Below are 15,563 nucleotides of genomic sequence, written 5' to 3' on the forward strand. Positions count from 1 at the left end.
GCTGAAATCTTACTGAGCTGCACAAATACCAGGCAGGAGGTTATTGTACCGCACTTTTTGCTAATGTACATGTTTCAATCACATGGTCTTTAACCGAAATGTCTGTGAATAAGCTGTCAGGACGAGCAGAGATGAGTATTTAACTCCTGCTGGTAAATATCAAGTTTCAAGCAGGGTTACAAAGTCTCACCTGCATGCATAAGACACCAGATGTAAGTAGCCACACTACCTTAAAGCTCTATCAGGACCATGCTTTTATCACCACAGCAGCATCCACTGATGGTAAAAGTGTCCTTTTTGATCGAAAATAATTTCTTCAGTCAGGGAACATCACAGGGAGAATCTGATTTAGATGCAACCAGCCTGCCAGGCTGTGTCAAACACGGTGAGTACAGATGTACTCAACTGTACCATTGCGCTTCGAGGGGAGAAGGCTTTTATGTGGATTAAAAAAGTGATTTGTATCAGGGTCTGCAGGGGCAATCACCAACTGAGGGCTTTATCCCTCAACTTTAACTCTTAAAGTAGTAAATTTAAAGCTCTCCCTTGACATTCTCATTTCACGAAGCACTTTAAAGTTTACGAGTCCCATTAGCATCAGTGACTTATTGAATCTTTTTCATCTTCTCTGTGACCCACTGAAAGACAAACATTTCTCATCTCTAAAATGGTTCAGCTGTTTTAACACTGAGAATTTGTGTTTCAGCTGTATTTAATGTTACAGAGATGAACAGCAAGAAATAACCAACATCACTAATAATACAGTTACAAGAAAACATATGCACCAGGAGGGTGATGAGCCTGAAACATCAGAGCTAGCAGAATGGAACACTTACTGCTCTCAAGGCACAGCCGCATTATAAAGGGGAGGCGTATCTGTGTTGGGAAAAGGCATAAACTCCACAACAATAATACGGTAAGAATAACGCTTGTTTTTTGAGAAGTCAGCAGAGCTTGATATACGTGGTTCGGAGACAGCTTTACAGAACTAGACTGCTGGTGAACTGGAGGGCTTTAGAAGGGACCATCACAGAACTAGACCAGCACATGGAGGACACACTGGAGCGAGAGGGAGAGCACATCGGCCTCAAAGCCTGTGACTGAGCAGCACGGCCTCCTCAGACAGGGAGAAACCTCCGTACCGGAAGCAGGAAAGGGTAACATCAGGAGAGGTACCACAGTTGGCTATATGATGGTTACAAATAAAGCATCATATCCACATTAGTTGACAGTACCAGAATCTTAATTCTAGTTGGCCTGAATTTTCTGACTTCTTCAATTAAATTGGGAAAAATATTACGGCTTTTTTTCCTACAATTGCCATTTCACAGATTAGGTTACAAAAGCAAAAACAAACAAGAAAAAGCTCAAACCGCAAAGGTACTGTGAAGAATCAGCTTCTGCACAAAGCAGATCCTTTAATACGTTATACTTTTTTATTTCACATCCTATTTTATTCAGCATGAATTCTGCTATATATGCTTTCATAGTCTACCTTAGTCCTGGGGAGGATCGGGAGGTGGACAATGAACTATATGAAAGAATCCACTTTGATTTTTCAGGGTCTGAGATTTCATTCAGAAGTGTGTGTGCGTGTATGGGATGTTGATAACTCAAGTGCAACTATATTTACGTATTTCAAACCAGGGACATACAGTCTTGGTGAGGAATTTCCAGTTTGCAATATCTGACCTGAAAATAAATATGTGAACGCCATTCATCTCATCGTGATGTGACCACAAACTACTAGGTGTTGTCATCAGTGAGCAAACAGTCTGATCTAGGGTCCATCTTTGTCTTCAGTAAAAAAAGTCACAGGACTTATATAGAAGAAGGCTGTAACGCAGAAAAAACTCCCTACAATTGTATTTTCCTTCCTTTGCTCTTAGTTGTGCTATTTTAAAACAGAAATATTATCCTCCCACTCTTGTCTAAGGAAAACGTGTCCTTGAATCAAGTTACAAAGTCCATAGTGTCTATAATAGTGCTGCTACTGGAAATGTTAACATTGCTTTTCAGTAAGATAATGAACATAACCTGCACTATTAAGATCCTTTCCAGTTATTCCAGATGGACACTGTAGTGACATCAATGAATACAGGTTATATGATCGTTACAATTTCTTTGGGAACAACTTCTGTCCAGGCCAGGAAGACAAACAAGGCTTTAAAAAGTGTTCCTTATGTACTGGAGGTCCAAAACAGTGAGGACAGAGTAAAATGCAATCTAAAAACTTAACTCTTACAGTTCTCTAAAGCTGTGAAACCTACACCAAATATAATGCTCCGAAATACATATCATGCAGTAGAATTTTAAATACGCTTTTAAAAACTTCTCCAAGATGACACTTGTGTAAACTAACTGCCCGCTCTTGCTAAGAAAGACTTATCGATACATGCAGGACAGATACTATAAGCAGACTGAAATAGGAACTGTCTAATTTTAAGAGGAAAACTATTTTATCGTATTTCCTGAAGGGAAAAAAGATTTTTCACTGACAGTAGCAAGTCTTAAAGCATACTCCATGTCACACATTTCAGTATCCCTTCAGATCAAGTCTATTGAGAAGAAGCCTCTTAACTATTTCAGAAACAGTGAACCAAGGTAAAAAAAAAAGTAAAATCATTTGATAAATGTAAAAAGCATTCCCTCAGCTGACGAATAACTTTAGACATTGAAAGTACCATCAGATTATTCCTGTCAAGGTTAGTTTTAAAAGAAAAAAACCAAAACAGAAGTTCACACTGAGAGCTCTCATTATTTATATTTACATTTAAAGACAATCCTGGGAGAAGGCTGAACTCATCCAGTACTACTAAAAGGAGAACTATACAATATCCTGGTTCACAATTTGGTGTTAAAAACTGTCGCATCTACCTTGCCGTTATCACTTGTTTGATTACATAATGCAAATCCTTACCTGTCTTCTTATTTTTCCCAAAGCCATCACTAATCCTACCGTATATAGTATTATTATATTATTGTTTTGAGAAGAGACATTACCACCTCATGGGCTCATTAAGTTAAAACCATGATCATCACTGCAAGTCAACTTTCCTGGCCATGTAGTTGGGGCCAGACAGGAAAAACTCTTTTGATAAGCAATTTAAAAAGACAAAACAAAACAAACAATCCCCTTTCTGCTTAAGTCTCCTCCATTACCAAAAACCTTAGGCCAGGTCTGGCGACACAGGTGTACCTCTACAGCAGAGAGAGCGACACAAGCAGCAGCAAGACTGCTGAAGCAGTTCATTTGGAAGAAGCTGAGGGGCAAGAGAAGAACCATTTCTGTGACCATTCACTTCTCAGGTTCCGCAAGAGTCTGAAGTATGACTATTGCTTCTGGGCAGAAAACTATCACTTCCCCCCCACCCCAAGAGGCAAACACGCCAACAGACTGTGCTAATCACAAGTTGTTTCTTTTCAATGCCACAAGCTGACTTTTCTGAACAGGTGTAAAGCCTTCGAAGCAGAGGTCAGCAGCCCAAGCTGCTGGCAAGCAGAGGCATTCAGAAAGGCGCATGGGGTGACCAGTACAGAGCTGGGAGCTACAGCTCATCGAGGAAAGGAGTGTGGCCCAGCTCCCAAGCACACTGAACATCCTGGAGAGATAGAAGCTCTGCCTTGCAGATTAGCCATATCACATTAATAAAGTAATAGCAACAATCTTGCTTCTGTGAAAAGAAACCTTTCCCAGTTCTTTCTGGAAAATCTTTCCTGCAGCCATGACAGGAAAGATCATGTTTGCCATGTTACTCGAGAGACTGCAGACTTCGCTACAGTGCTGGAAACCAAGAGTCGAGCCATGAATAACTACCATCGCTCCAAAGTCTCTTCAGAAAAAGGAACAGAAATTATATAGCCACTTTCCTTGTCATTGTATGTTGCTCTTTTTTACGTAAGCCCCAATGGACTGTTTTCTTCTTTTCTACTTTTCATTAACCTATTGTTTAAAGAACAATGCTTCATACTGGCTTTGCCTTTTTCTGCTGTAGCTACATAACATTTCTTCAAAATCTGAAGCACAGTAGTAAAAATGGTTTATCAGGACGAAGAAAGCACAGTAGAAAGTTTGAGGTGGCAGATACCATTATCCCCAAGCTACAGCTCACACTGACCGCCGTCACTTTTTGCCCACGTCCTGTGGTATGAGCGCTGTGATGATTTCTAAGTAGTGGAGACCCACTGCAAATCAAAATGACTCAAACAGACACGCCACAGACCAAATGGGATCACAACCTTGGCAAGCTTTGCATCCAAAGACTTTGATTTCTGCACTGCTGACTAAGCAGGGCAGTTCAGAAACAAGTAACACCAGACAGGAAATCCAATTCTGAGGCTGATAGCACTTCTGAATGTTTTAGCGCTTGACCCCACAGCTTGACACTTCATAAATTCTTATTTTACTGACAAATTCCATCCCTCATTTACCAGAGCTCTAATTTTAACTCAGTGCTTAAAGTAAGTCCAAAAGAGATCAGTAAGACAAACTGTGTGCAGATCACAAGAAATATCCTCTTTCCCACCTTTTAAAAATCGGTTATGTGAGAAGCTTGAGTACTGAAACACGAAGCATTCCAACTTTACTATTTGGTGAAGCTGTTCAACAGTAGTGTCATAAAAGAGTAAGAATACAGAAAGCCAACTCTTGGAGAATAGTATCCACACAACTGCAGGTGTTACATAAAGTCGAGGGCAAGGATTCTGACCCCTATCCTGTAAGCAAAGCACTCAGTGTCTCTGATTAACGCTTTACTAAAACTGCATCAAAACCAAAATCCTCTAAAGTACAATCACTGGAAGAAACCTGGGGAAAACTCATACACCACTGAATTGTCACAGAAACCAAACCACACCCTTATTTGTCCAGTGGAAGAGAGGAGAAAAAAAAAGCAGGGAAAGGAAAGAAAACTAGGGAAAGCAACAGTTAGAGCAAAATAAACACACAAAATGACTGCAAAGAAATCTTCTGCTTCTACTAGACCTCAAGGCACTTCACTATGAAGTCAGAATTTAAGTAGAGTCCTGCCTCCCAAGACTGTTAGTTTTTGTGTGCGGGTGTGAGAGGTGTGCAGGAAGAAGCAGGTAATTGCAACTGCTTGCTTCCAAGTACCTAACAAGTTCTCTAGCTATACGTAACAAGTTCTGCTTATCAAGTGTTGTTCCCTGCTTCAAATTAATAGCAAAGAAAACACACTACCAATTCACTTCAGTGTCAAAAGCAACTGCAGACTGCAAAAACAATGTTTATCTTACAACTCCATTCGTCTTCCAGGAGATCCGTGTTTGCCAATCACAAGTAATAGGACTGTTCCCACTGGAGTGTATCAGACCCCAGCCTTGCAGAGTTAGATCTGCAAGACTTTAAAAGGCATCGTCAGGTCAAGTCTTTTAAATAAGCTAATAAAAAGTGAACTTTTTGTAGAGTATGCTTTATACAAAGTACAAAGAATTAAAAATACTACAGTCACACTTCCCCGCCTCGGTGCTCACAAGGCTCTTGATAAGAAGGGAGAACACATGTCTGAAATCAGCACTATCAAACACACCAGCTCTTCCTTACATCCTTCTTGCCTGACTCAGCACACTCCAGCCAAGAGCAAAGCAAGACAGGAGTGTGGGACTTTCCTCAACGATTCCCTGCTGGGTGCAAGGAAAAGGAAACTGCTCATTTAAAGGCAGAGGGAACAGCAGAGGTACTTTCCACATGTAGACGAGGAGTAAACTGAGACAAGTGGGTAAGGAGGAACTGAGGCTGGGACTACTTGAGAGAGGAGACTAAGAACGCAAAGTACTAAAGGAGAAGAGACAGAGAGGAGAGGGGGGAAAAGGGGGAAGGGGTGAAAGAAGGTGGCGGACTTGTGGAGAAGATACAATTTTCCAGACAAATAATGCTGGATAGAAGAGTGAGCAGAGCCCAAAAATGTCAGGAGAAGGCCAGAGGCAGGGATTGAGACTGTGGGAACTGAATCCGTGGGAAGACCAGAGCAGGAATGAAAGACTAGGAACAGCTAATGGGGAGGAACAGGAGGTCTGACGGGTAGAATGCTAGGATTTCTTTGTCAAGAAGGTAGGATTGAAATTAAATGCCTGAGAAGCAGAAACTGGGAATGAGGATGAAAATGGAAGAGGGGTAAGGAGCTTAGCCTGGGAAAAGACATGATTAGGACAAGGAATATCTGGAATGAGGGAATAAAAGGGACAAACTGTGTATTCACCAAAGCACTGTATCCTTCCAGTGTCTGGCTCAGAACCCATGTATTCCAAGTTTCACCATTCCACAGCTGCCAGCAAATGTATGTGAAATCCACTGACTGCTTCCGATTTTCTCTCCTTGAGGATCAACACGGAGGATGGCAACCTAGCGCTGCTATCAGTTACTCTACAAGGGCATGAGGCAGAGTTCCCTACAGTGGGTCTAAAGGCTGGGTATCTGTTGATACACCCACATAATACAAAACTTTAATTTCTGTTGACTTGTCAACCTTTGTCATGCTCTTTTAACATAACCACATACACAATATACACATAGGAATGATTACTCAGAATTGAAATGTGAACATCTGTAGCGTGAAATGAAACATCTGCCGTACAGCAACGGTACATGACATTTTAGAACAGGAAGAGAGGATTATGGCATCTGAGCAGAGGAACGAGGGTAGTTAAGGCAGCAATCTGTAATCCTGCAAACTGGAACTTGACCAAGGATGTCAGAAGTTACCACTCCCTTGCAGAAGTTGTTGCGCAATCTGTAACAACTAAATCAAACGCAACTCTCATTAGTGTAAAGAAAATCAGAATAAATTAATGCCCTAATAATTAAAAAATTATTACCAATTTACAGATAACTTTTCAAAGTATTTTGCATTTTTGCTTATCATTCTACTGACAGCATGACTGTAGAGTCATGCCTGTGCCTCAGAGACCCAAGCTGCCAGTAGAATAATTAATTACACAGCCATTCTAGCTGCTTATAGCACTCAGCAGGACCACGTGGTGCTCCAGGGATTTTAATGGCACTCCACCCAGATGCAGCATCCCGAACAGACAAGTTAATTTTGAAGCCGAGCTCTAAATCTGCCACTGAATAGTGATGAGTATCATCGGAGCAAGGTGTCCCTCCTGGCAAAAGTGTTCTGGCAGCCCCAAAAGCAAATACAAAGCAAATTACAGAGGTAACAAAACAATACTATAAAGCCACATACTCGAGGCAGGCTATACCAGCTCATTGCATTTAAAGGGATACTGCCCAGTACAGCAGTTTAAAGTATGTTTTGAAAGAGGTATTTTTGAGGTGAGCAGAAACTTGAAACAGTTTTAAATACGTCAACCGTTTTCAAAAAATGTGAACATTGCCTCTGACTATTGGGAGCCCAAGTGACTGAGTCACCATGTAAATAAAACCAGGCTGTTATCGACGATCAAAAGCAACCACTCTGGGGTGGCTGTCTGAGTTCAGACAAACGGAAAAAGCAAACACATAAAAAGGAAAACTGGTAAATTCAATTTTCCATTAAAGTTTTCTGCAACAAAATTATTTGTTAAGTGACAGTGTCCCTTTAAGTTTAGATTATTTTGCTTTTCTTAAAGCCACTACTAGTGATTTTGATGGGATCGCTGTCTCTAAGGAGGCATTAGGAGGAGAAGCAGGAGGAGGGAGAGGTATAGTGGAAATAGCATTAAATAGGGATAAGGGTCTGTTAAGTGTAATTCAGCATCAGCCCTTTTACAGCTCCTACTCTATGCACGTATAAGTATAGGCCAGCCCTGATGGACATAACTAGGAGGAGGGTCTTAAAGTCTCTCTACAGAAGAGACCGCAGGAAAGAATGTCAGAGGGACTGAACAGTGAAAGAAGTGCAGGGCTAGTGGAGGACAATCACATCAAAATTAGCACAGGGGAACTGGGCAACAAATTAGGTCTACTAAGAAGAAAAGTCTTCCATTTTGAAACTTGAATTTAGGTGGATGTCCTTCAATAAAAGCCTGTTTTGTCAGGACAGTTTGGAGGCATGCCAAACAAACAGCTACACATAGATACTGAGTGGGATAACCTTCCCCTCAGGTGAAGAGAAAAAGTGACAGTTAAAATTCTGGGCAAGATAACATTTGAAGGATTAAAAGCAGAATACAACAAAATCAGGGGAAGAATTATAGTGATGTGTCTTGGATCAGGCTCAGAGTGTGCGGATCTTCCACTCTGCGGAGCTGGCCTGTAATGCACCCCCTCAAAAAAAACACAGCTTATATCAAGTATCTTTATATTCTGAAAGACAAATGAAATGAGGCCCTCGGATGACAAGGCAGCTGAGCAGAGTTTTTGCTTTCTCTTGGATCTGCTGACAAATGTGTTCATTTTCTAAGAATAGAGTTGGGTGATTAAACAAGCAGGGGGAATTTTAATTTTCAAGATGGGCAATGCTAACCAAAAGCCATTTGCAACCCAAAACTTAACCACCTACTAAGGGATTCAGAGAGTAACATTAATTAGAGAAATGTAGAACCATGGTGCAGAGTGATGAAGCGATTATAATCGCCAAGTGAAAAAAAAAGAGCTGAACACTATGTTTAGTACTAAATGGGATATTAGGGGAAAAAAACCCCAAAACATACCATGAAGCTTAAACTGGGTAATGATGCAAACTGGGCTGACTGGAAACCAACAGCAGATTCCAGCAAAAATGACTGGAACTCTTAACTCAGCAGATTCTCTCCTGACCTTACAGTAAGACAAAACAAGAAAGATACATCTGCAATCTACAAGTGAATCCAAAGTCCCCTGAGGGAGCATTTTGGTTTTGTTAGATCATCAACATACTCTGTTTATTTCGGAAGAAGCAAACGAGCCTCCGGAGGGAAAGAGGGAGGCAATAGCATGACTAACCCTTTACAGTGCTATCAACTCTTGGGAGCAGGTCAGTTCCACTGTCCCTTTCATGTTAAAATGTTTTCCTACAGAGGATTTTGATGGTAGAGTTGGACTTTGAAAAGGAGAAGCAAAAAACCAGAATGCCCTTCCACTGCCTTCCACCAGGGAAGGGAGAGTGAAAACAGTAAGCAAATTTTGAAATAATCCGCACTGTGTAAAATAAAAGAGGGAGCCTTACACATGGTTTGTGGAACGTGCCTGGATCTCCTCTTCCTGAGCTGGAAAAGGGGTTCTGCTATCGCCATGTGCAAGGGCTGTTTCTTCTTGTTTGTGAGGCAAGGATGGGAGAAGTGGGTGAAGGGAGGGGTGGGGAGGAGTGTCAGCAGGGTTAGTGTCAGCAGGAGGTTCGGCTATACATACCACCCAGATGCAAGTCGATGAGGTCACTGTAATAAGACTCTCCCCAATAGTCTACAACAAGGAATTGGTGAAGACAGTTATTGAACCAGACACCCACCCTAGTCCCGCACAATCAAAGCAATATGAGAGAAAAAGACATACAGACAGAAACAACAAAGAAAGAGCAAACAGGAAACATACAGCTATACACAGAGGCACGTATATATATACAGAAAAAAAATTGTATGTCTTTTCCTCTGTATATATAGATAAACACCTACACACAAGTATATCACAAGCTTATCACAAATATATATATTGGGAAGACAAAGAGAAAATTCCCAGCAGGCAGGCAAGGACTTCCAAGAGGAAAAATAAAGAAGTCTACATAGAGACACTTCAGCTATTTCAATCCGCACCAGTACCTGCCACTGGTGTCTGCCTTGTTCTTTCTGAGAAAAGCAGAATTTATCTTGTTGTTTTAGTGCTGAGCAATGCCTTAGAAGGAAACAGCGTCACCTCTTAGGTAAGCTGCAGGAAAGGCAAAGGTTGATGTCTTGGAGGAGAGCGAGTGGAAGATGTGTGTGTGCCAGAAAGCACTGAGTTTGTGCTGACAGGAGTGGCAAACACCCAGGTGTAGAACGATGGTTGTATGTGTTTCTGCTAATGCACCGTCTATGTCAGAGAAGAACCTACACAGAAGTATGCAGGACAGAGACACGCACATCCCACAGCTGCCGGACACGTACGCCATGAGTGTAGCACCGTGTGATGTTTCATTGGGGAAGAGACAGATGGGAGCACTGAAAGCACCATTTCTTACTGCATATGATTCACATTATGTAAAGAAGTGGCTCTCAAATTTTTCAGTATTGATCTGACAGTAGAAGACATTTTCCCAGCTCTTAAAAAGAACTATCAAAGTTTATGGATAAAGGAGGCAAAAAACATTCCAGAATTTTGTGATCTGATATATTTTTAAGTTCATATTTGAAAAAATGAAAAGCCCACTCAGGAAATCAAAGTCATAAGCATGTCCAAACAGGTGAATGCACTATAATACAAAGTACTGTTACATTAATGGTAATCCCATTCAAGGTGTCTTTGGGACACCGCAGAAAAATGGGAAAATCTTCACTGAGATTATCCTACTTTACCTTTGCAGCAAAACACCACGATGCAAAAGAAAGGGGGCTAGGTAGGAAGGGAAAAAGGGGAGTAAAAAAGCTTAGACCACCTGGATATGACAAACATGTCACTTGCTTACACTGTCACTTGCAATACAGCTTACATTCCAAATCATTCACTCCTGCTATGAATGTGACTATCAAAGGCTGAGATTTTCATAGATAATCACAGAGAACATATTAAAGCAATTAAGTAATCATAGGGCGTGAGATCATTTTCTGAATCAGAAACTAAATGTTAGATTGCGTGTTCAGCTTCTAAAAGAATAAATGACCTACCGTGCCTTGCCTGAGGCTGAGGCAATTTAAAAAAGGAAAAGACAAGGAGATAGCCAGGAAGGTGCAATTATTTTGTCAAATTGAAGTTGACGATGGCCTCCAAAATGTTTCTGAGTCTGATTAGTTCATACTCATTAGCTGAATATCAATCACAAACATTCCAACTCGACAATTATCAGATAAAGGGTAGAAAGAGTACTGAGCTGCCTGTACTTATTGCTCGGATCTAAATGAACTGGAATCTCTCAGAAAGACAGCAGAGCATCACTTTGGAGAGTTTATTGACAGTCTTCTTGGCATAAGTCCCTTGGCAAGAACGTATTAAGGATTATGCAAACCGGATTGAAAACAGAAGCAAAATTATTCTAAGTAAACAAATCCTTACCTATAGTACTGGGTTTTGTTCTTACCGGTCCAACTGAAAAACACTTTTTTCTAAAAATGGAAAGAGGTCCAGAGGTCAGAGGTACGAGCAATTAAAGTTAATGGGAGACCTTGATGGATGCAAGATTTGAAATTCTTCACAGAGAGGAAAGATAACTAACAGGCAATACGCTGAAGGATGATAAATGACAAAGAGAAGTAGTTCAGATGGTCTTGTCTATCTTTTTCTATGATAGAAAAAGAGAAGAATCATTATAAAACACAGAATTGTTTCTTCCGTCAGGATTTTCAAGTATCTAGTAGTAGGAAACTACTACTACTACGATCTAAAACTTCATATTTAAATGCCTAACTCAGTAAGTGATTTGTTCTTTCCCTACAGAGAGGGAAGCGGAATAACCCATTCATTAGAGAGCCTAATATGTTCTCCTAGAATGGTTAATACTGCTTGCTGTCTATAGGACAGGCACTACTTCAATCCTGCATTGCAATCCTTTTCTATTTTTATGGACAGGGTATGTGTACAGGAGGAGAATCTCTTGCCCTCCCCCGTTTCTTCCCCTCGTGCAGTCTTATTACAAGGAAAATGGATTTTTTTTTTTTTAGATTACCATGTCACTTTATGCACTGCCCCTCCCTTTTTTAGCTTTTGTTTATGCAGTTTCATTAGGGGAGGGCCCAATCAGAGACAAGAGCATGACTCCACACCTTTACAAAATGGTACTTGCTGAATGCAGTGGTCACTGTTAGGTCAGTATCTTAGGCCATGCAGGTGACAAGAAAATTATACTGCCTTCCTGAATAACGAAGGGCTGCTGGAGGCAGAAATTATTTGCACATATGGAATTTGATTTGATGTCTCAGATTTTAAAAAAAGAAGAAAAACTTCAGTTATTTTATTCGAAACATATGTAAAATGTCCATGCAAGAGCGGCTAGAGAGGTGAAGGATGGAATTAATGTATAATCTCGTGTTTCTGTCAACAGAGGTTAGAACATTATTGGGGTTTTTTTTTCCCCAACAGGATGTGTTTCTTGTTGATCCCTTGAAACAACTGGAAGAGTTGAGGCTGGGGAAATCTTTATGACAGAGTTAAGCTTCTCTAATCATAATGTTATGACAAAACATACCCTAGAGACTTCCTGAAGAGAGATTAATTTTGCAAAAAGAGTCACCTACAGTTTTATAATTCTGCTAAGAAATTCACAAATACACAAGCTCATCTAAGACTGCTTCTGTTTTGGGAGAGCTAAGAGTTAGAAGTTAGTTGTACAAGGATTTAATTCTGCAGACTTTCATATGAAACAGCAATTCTTACTCTTGGTCATGTTCTGCCCTCTCTGAAGTTTTTTTAGGCATTCTTCTATCATTCTGCAGCAAGAGAACTTTCTGTGACGAAGAATGTTCTCCCAGCTGCTAAGATTTCCCACTTGTGCTGACATGTCTTATGTGAAAACCAGTCAGCACCTGAGTAATTGAGACAGACTTCCAGATGACAAGAAGAAAAAGGAGAACAACAACTAGAAATAAAAGAGGTGGGTTTAGTAATTGCAGTAACTGGCAGAGAACAGCGGAGCTACACAGAAATACACAGCATAAGGAAGAAGGCACCACCACAGAGGAAAGTTCTTGCACAAGGCTGTTTTTTGTACCCACAAATGGAAAAGTCAGTCAAATCACAAAACCATCCAAGTCCTCAAGACTGTTCTCCACACTCGTTGGACCTATTTCCTTTGGTAATGACTCAGTCCTGCTGCTTCGACACGCCCTTTCAGAGCAAACGTACCTAATCCTGGCTGAGTGGTAATTGGTGGGAAGTTACAACAGACTTTTCCTCTGGTGAACCTTCGCTGCTTAATCAAGTTCCATCTTCACAGGTACAATAGTCACTCTTCAAGCAAAAAGCTAAAGCATTTTCTAAACACCTTTTCCACTGTTAGCATTTCTGATCTCTGATCCCTGATGTCAGGTATACGCACACTGCATTTGCCTGTTGGATATTTGACTCCTTGCAGTTGAGGATCCTTTTTTCCAAATCATTATACTATTATCACCATTATCTGAGCCAAGTACTCCTCCTCTCATATGCTTTGCCAGATCAGATGATACTTATTTAATTTAAATTCAAGTACACATAACGTTCCTTTAACAGCTTGACATGGATACCTTTCAGTAGACACGTGCATTTCTGCTCTGCACAACCTTCTTGGAAGTAGCCAGTGTGCTGGGCTGTGCAGTGAGGAAGATGTTCTGTGATGGTCCCTTGTAAGGACACTACTTGGATAATCCAACACAGTAGAGAAAGCACACAATTTCACAATTACTTCCTTAACATACAAACAGGGTTCTCTTACTGTGACTGCTTTATATGAATTGCAGCTAGGAAACCCCTGCAATTTTCTAGCTGTAATATCCAGTTATATGCAGAAACAGTCAGTCATTATTTATTAATAGATGGAGGATTACCTCCCAAGCCTCAGGAAAAGACAAGCAAACTTGAGTCTCAGTCATAGGAAGTCCCGTAATTGGAAGAAACACAGGAACAACAAAGGCCTCAAAAAGACAGAAAAAGGAGAACGGATTCACACTGGAATATTTCTAGGCTTCTAATGGTCCAATTACCTCTAAAATCCAAGCAGCTATGGACTACTACACAAGCACTCGATAATAAAACATTAAAAACCAAACCAAGTTCTGATGGTTACCTGCTTCTCCCCGAAGGGCCTTCTCCACAGCAACCCCTCTTTCCTCGAGCTGCCTCTGCTTCTCTTCCACTTGTTCAAGCTGCCGCTGGATGATCTGTTCGGAGAAGAATGGAGCAGAACCTCACCAACAGCAATTCTCCTGCTCTACCTGAAGCATTCATCCGGCACTAAGTGACTTCAGTCAAATCAGCCTATTCAACAATACACTGCTTCAAAGGCTGGCATCCCAGTTCCTCCAGGGACAACATCTTTCCCACCCCCTCCCATCCTATCCCTTAATTCTGCCAACACTTTGATACTCACTTATTTAGTACAACTCTAATTGCCTTCCTAAAGGCTGAAGCGTAAGGTCATGCTATTCAGTCAGCTGAGCCCTTACTTCAAGTCTTAAACAAATCCTATAATCACCACCTATAGATGATGCCAGCAGTTTTACAGCAAATTCTCTGGTAATTGAAGGCTAATTTGGTAACACTTCACCCAGCAGTACAATCTAGTGAAGCAAAGATAGGTTTGACTGGTATTATCTAACTATCACTGTTTCACTCGGTGCACAACGCTTCACTTGTCTCCAGCTAGAAAGGTCTTTACAGTGAGAAAAACAACCATGATAGATTTCAGCCATTCTTGCCATGTCTCTGACATGGTATCAAATTTGAAAGAGGGCACAGGAGCAGGGACAGTCATATAGAAATAAAGTTCTATCATTGCATCCTCTTCTGACACATTCGGAGGACTGTCAGGATCACGGTGCTTTCACACAGAGTTAACTGTCTGCCATCAGGAGACTGTGAGACACTACCTGAGCTCTGTGTAACCTCTTTAGCTCCTCTTGCTTGGCTTGTCTACGGGCAGCCTTCTGTACTCGCCGGGTCAGCTTGGCATTCAGCTCCTCTTCTGTATAGGCTCTCTGAAGGAAAAGCAGAAGCAGATTTTATTTGCATGCTCTGGTATGGGGGGAGGGATGACCATTTTCTCTTCCAAAAACTCAGAAGGGAGGTGTTCTCACTTTGCCATGGCTGTGTCAAAAGTCAAGCTTCTGTAGGCAAAGGTGTTCACAGTGCAGTGAAGCAACAATTTCAGGATCAAATCAAGAGTGAAGAAACATATAAGCCAATTGCAAAGCTGTGATTTTATATAATGCCCCACTCATATGTTCCAATGCTACGTGAAACCTCTCAGCAGAGATAAAAATCTATTTTTATTCTACTTCTCAACTGATTTAGCCAAAAGGATTTAGTTATATTAAAGAGTACCATACAGAGGAATCACCTTAATTTTATTTTAAAAGAGGGTAAAGCCACATCAATGTGAATAGTGACAACAGTATAAGCTAATAAATTATTATAGACTAGAGTAGTCGTATCGGTAGTTCCCAGTCACTATTTAGTTCTGGGGCAAGAATATTCTTAGCTGGGAGTTGTACTGGTATAACCAGTAAGGACTACTTGTGTAAATTTGCACAACTTTTCTATGAACCAAAAGGGCAAAAAAATATTTGAAAGCAGAATGACATTCTGGTGTGAGGTGGGAAATCTTGTCTCAAGAATAACCCTGCGAAACTGGCTCATGTAAAATAGAGCAAATCACCCCTCAACTAAAACTAGCATATTGCAATACCAGAAGCCATCCGCAAGGAGAAAGGTTACGTTTATAGAAATAAACAAGTATCTCCTCCTCCTTTTTTCACTTATTGAAACTAGTTTAAAAATAACTAAATCTTTTTAACATTACTAAATT

The 15,563-nt window shown here is 40.8% G+C and overlaps 1 protein-coding gene across 7 annotated transcripts in view; it reads right to left on the minus strand.

Moving 5' to 3' along the window:
• MICAL3 (microtubule associated monooxygenase, calponin and LIM domain containing 3) overlaps positions 1-15,563 on the minus strand; it is a 571,168-nt gene that overhangs the window by 404,764 nt on the left and 150,841 nt on the right. For 6 of the 7 annotated variants that reach the window (XM_069861231.1, XM_069861266.1, XM_069861258.1 and 3 more), the window contains 3 exons: positions 14,626-14,733; positions 13,824-13,917; positions 9,290-9,340 (listed from right to left, as the gene is read on the minus strand). In XM_069861231.1, coding sequence (XP_069717332.1) covers positions 9,290-9,340; positions 13,824-13,917; positions 14,626-14,733 — 253 coding nt within the window. The remainder of the gene's footprint in view (positions 1-9,289; positions 9,341-13,823; positions 13,918-14,625; positions 14,734-15,563) is intronic. The other variant, XM_069861285.1, reaches the window with a different exon arrangement.

The sequence above is a fragment of the Phaenicophaeus curvirostris genome, chromosome 1 (assembly GCF_032191515.1).
Source record: "Phaenicophaeus curvirostris isolate KB17595 chromosome 1, BPBGC_Pcur_1.0, whole genome shotgun sequence".
Lineage (NCBI taxonomy): Eukaryota > Metazoa > Chordata > Aves > Cuculiformes > Cuculidae > Phaenicophaeus > Phaenicophaeus curvirostris.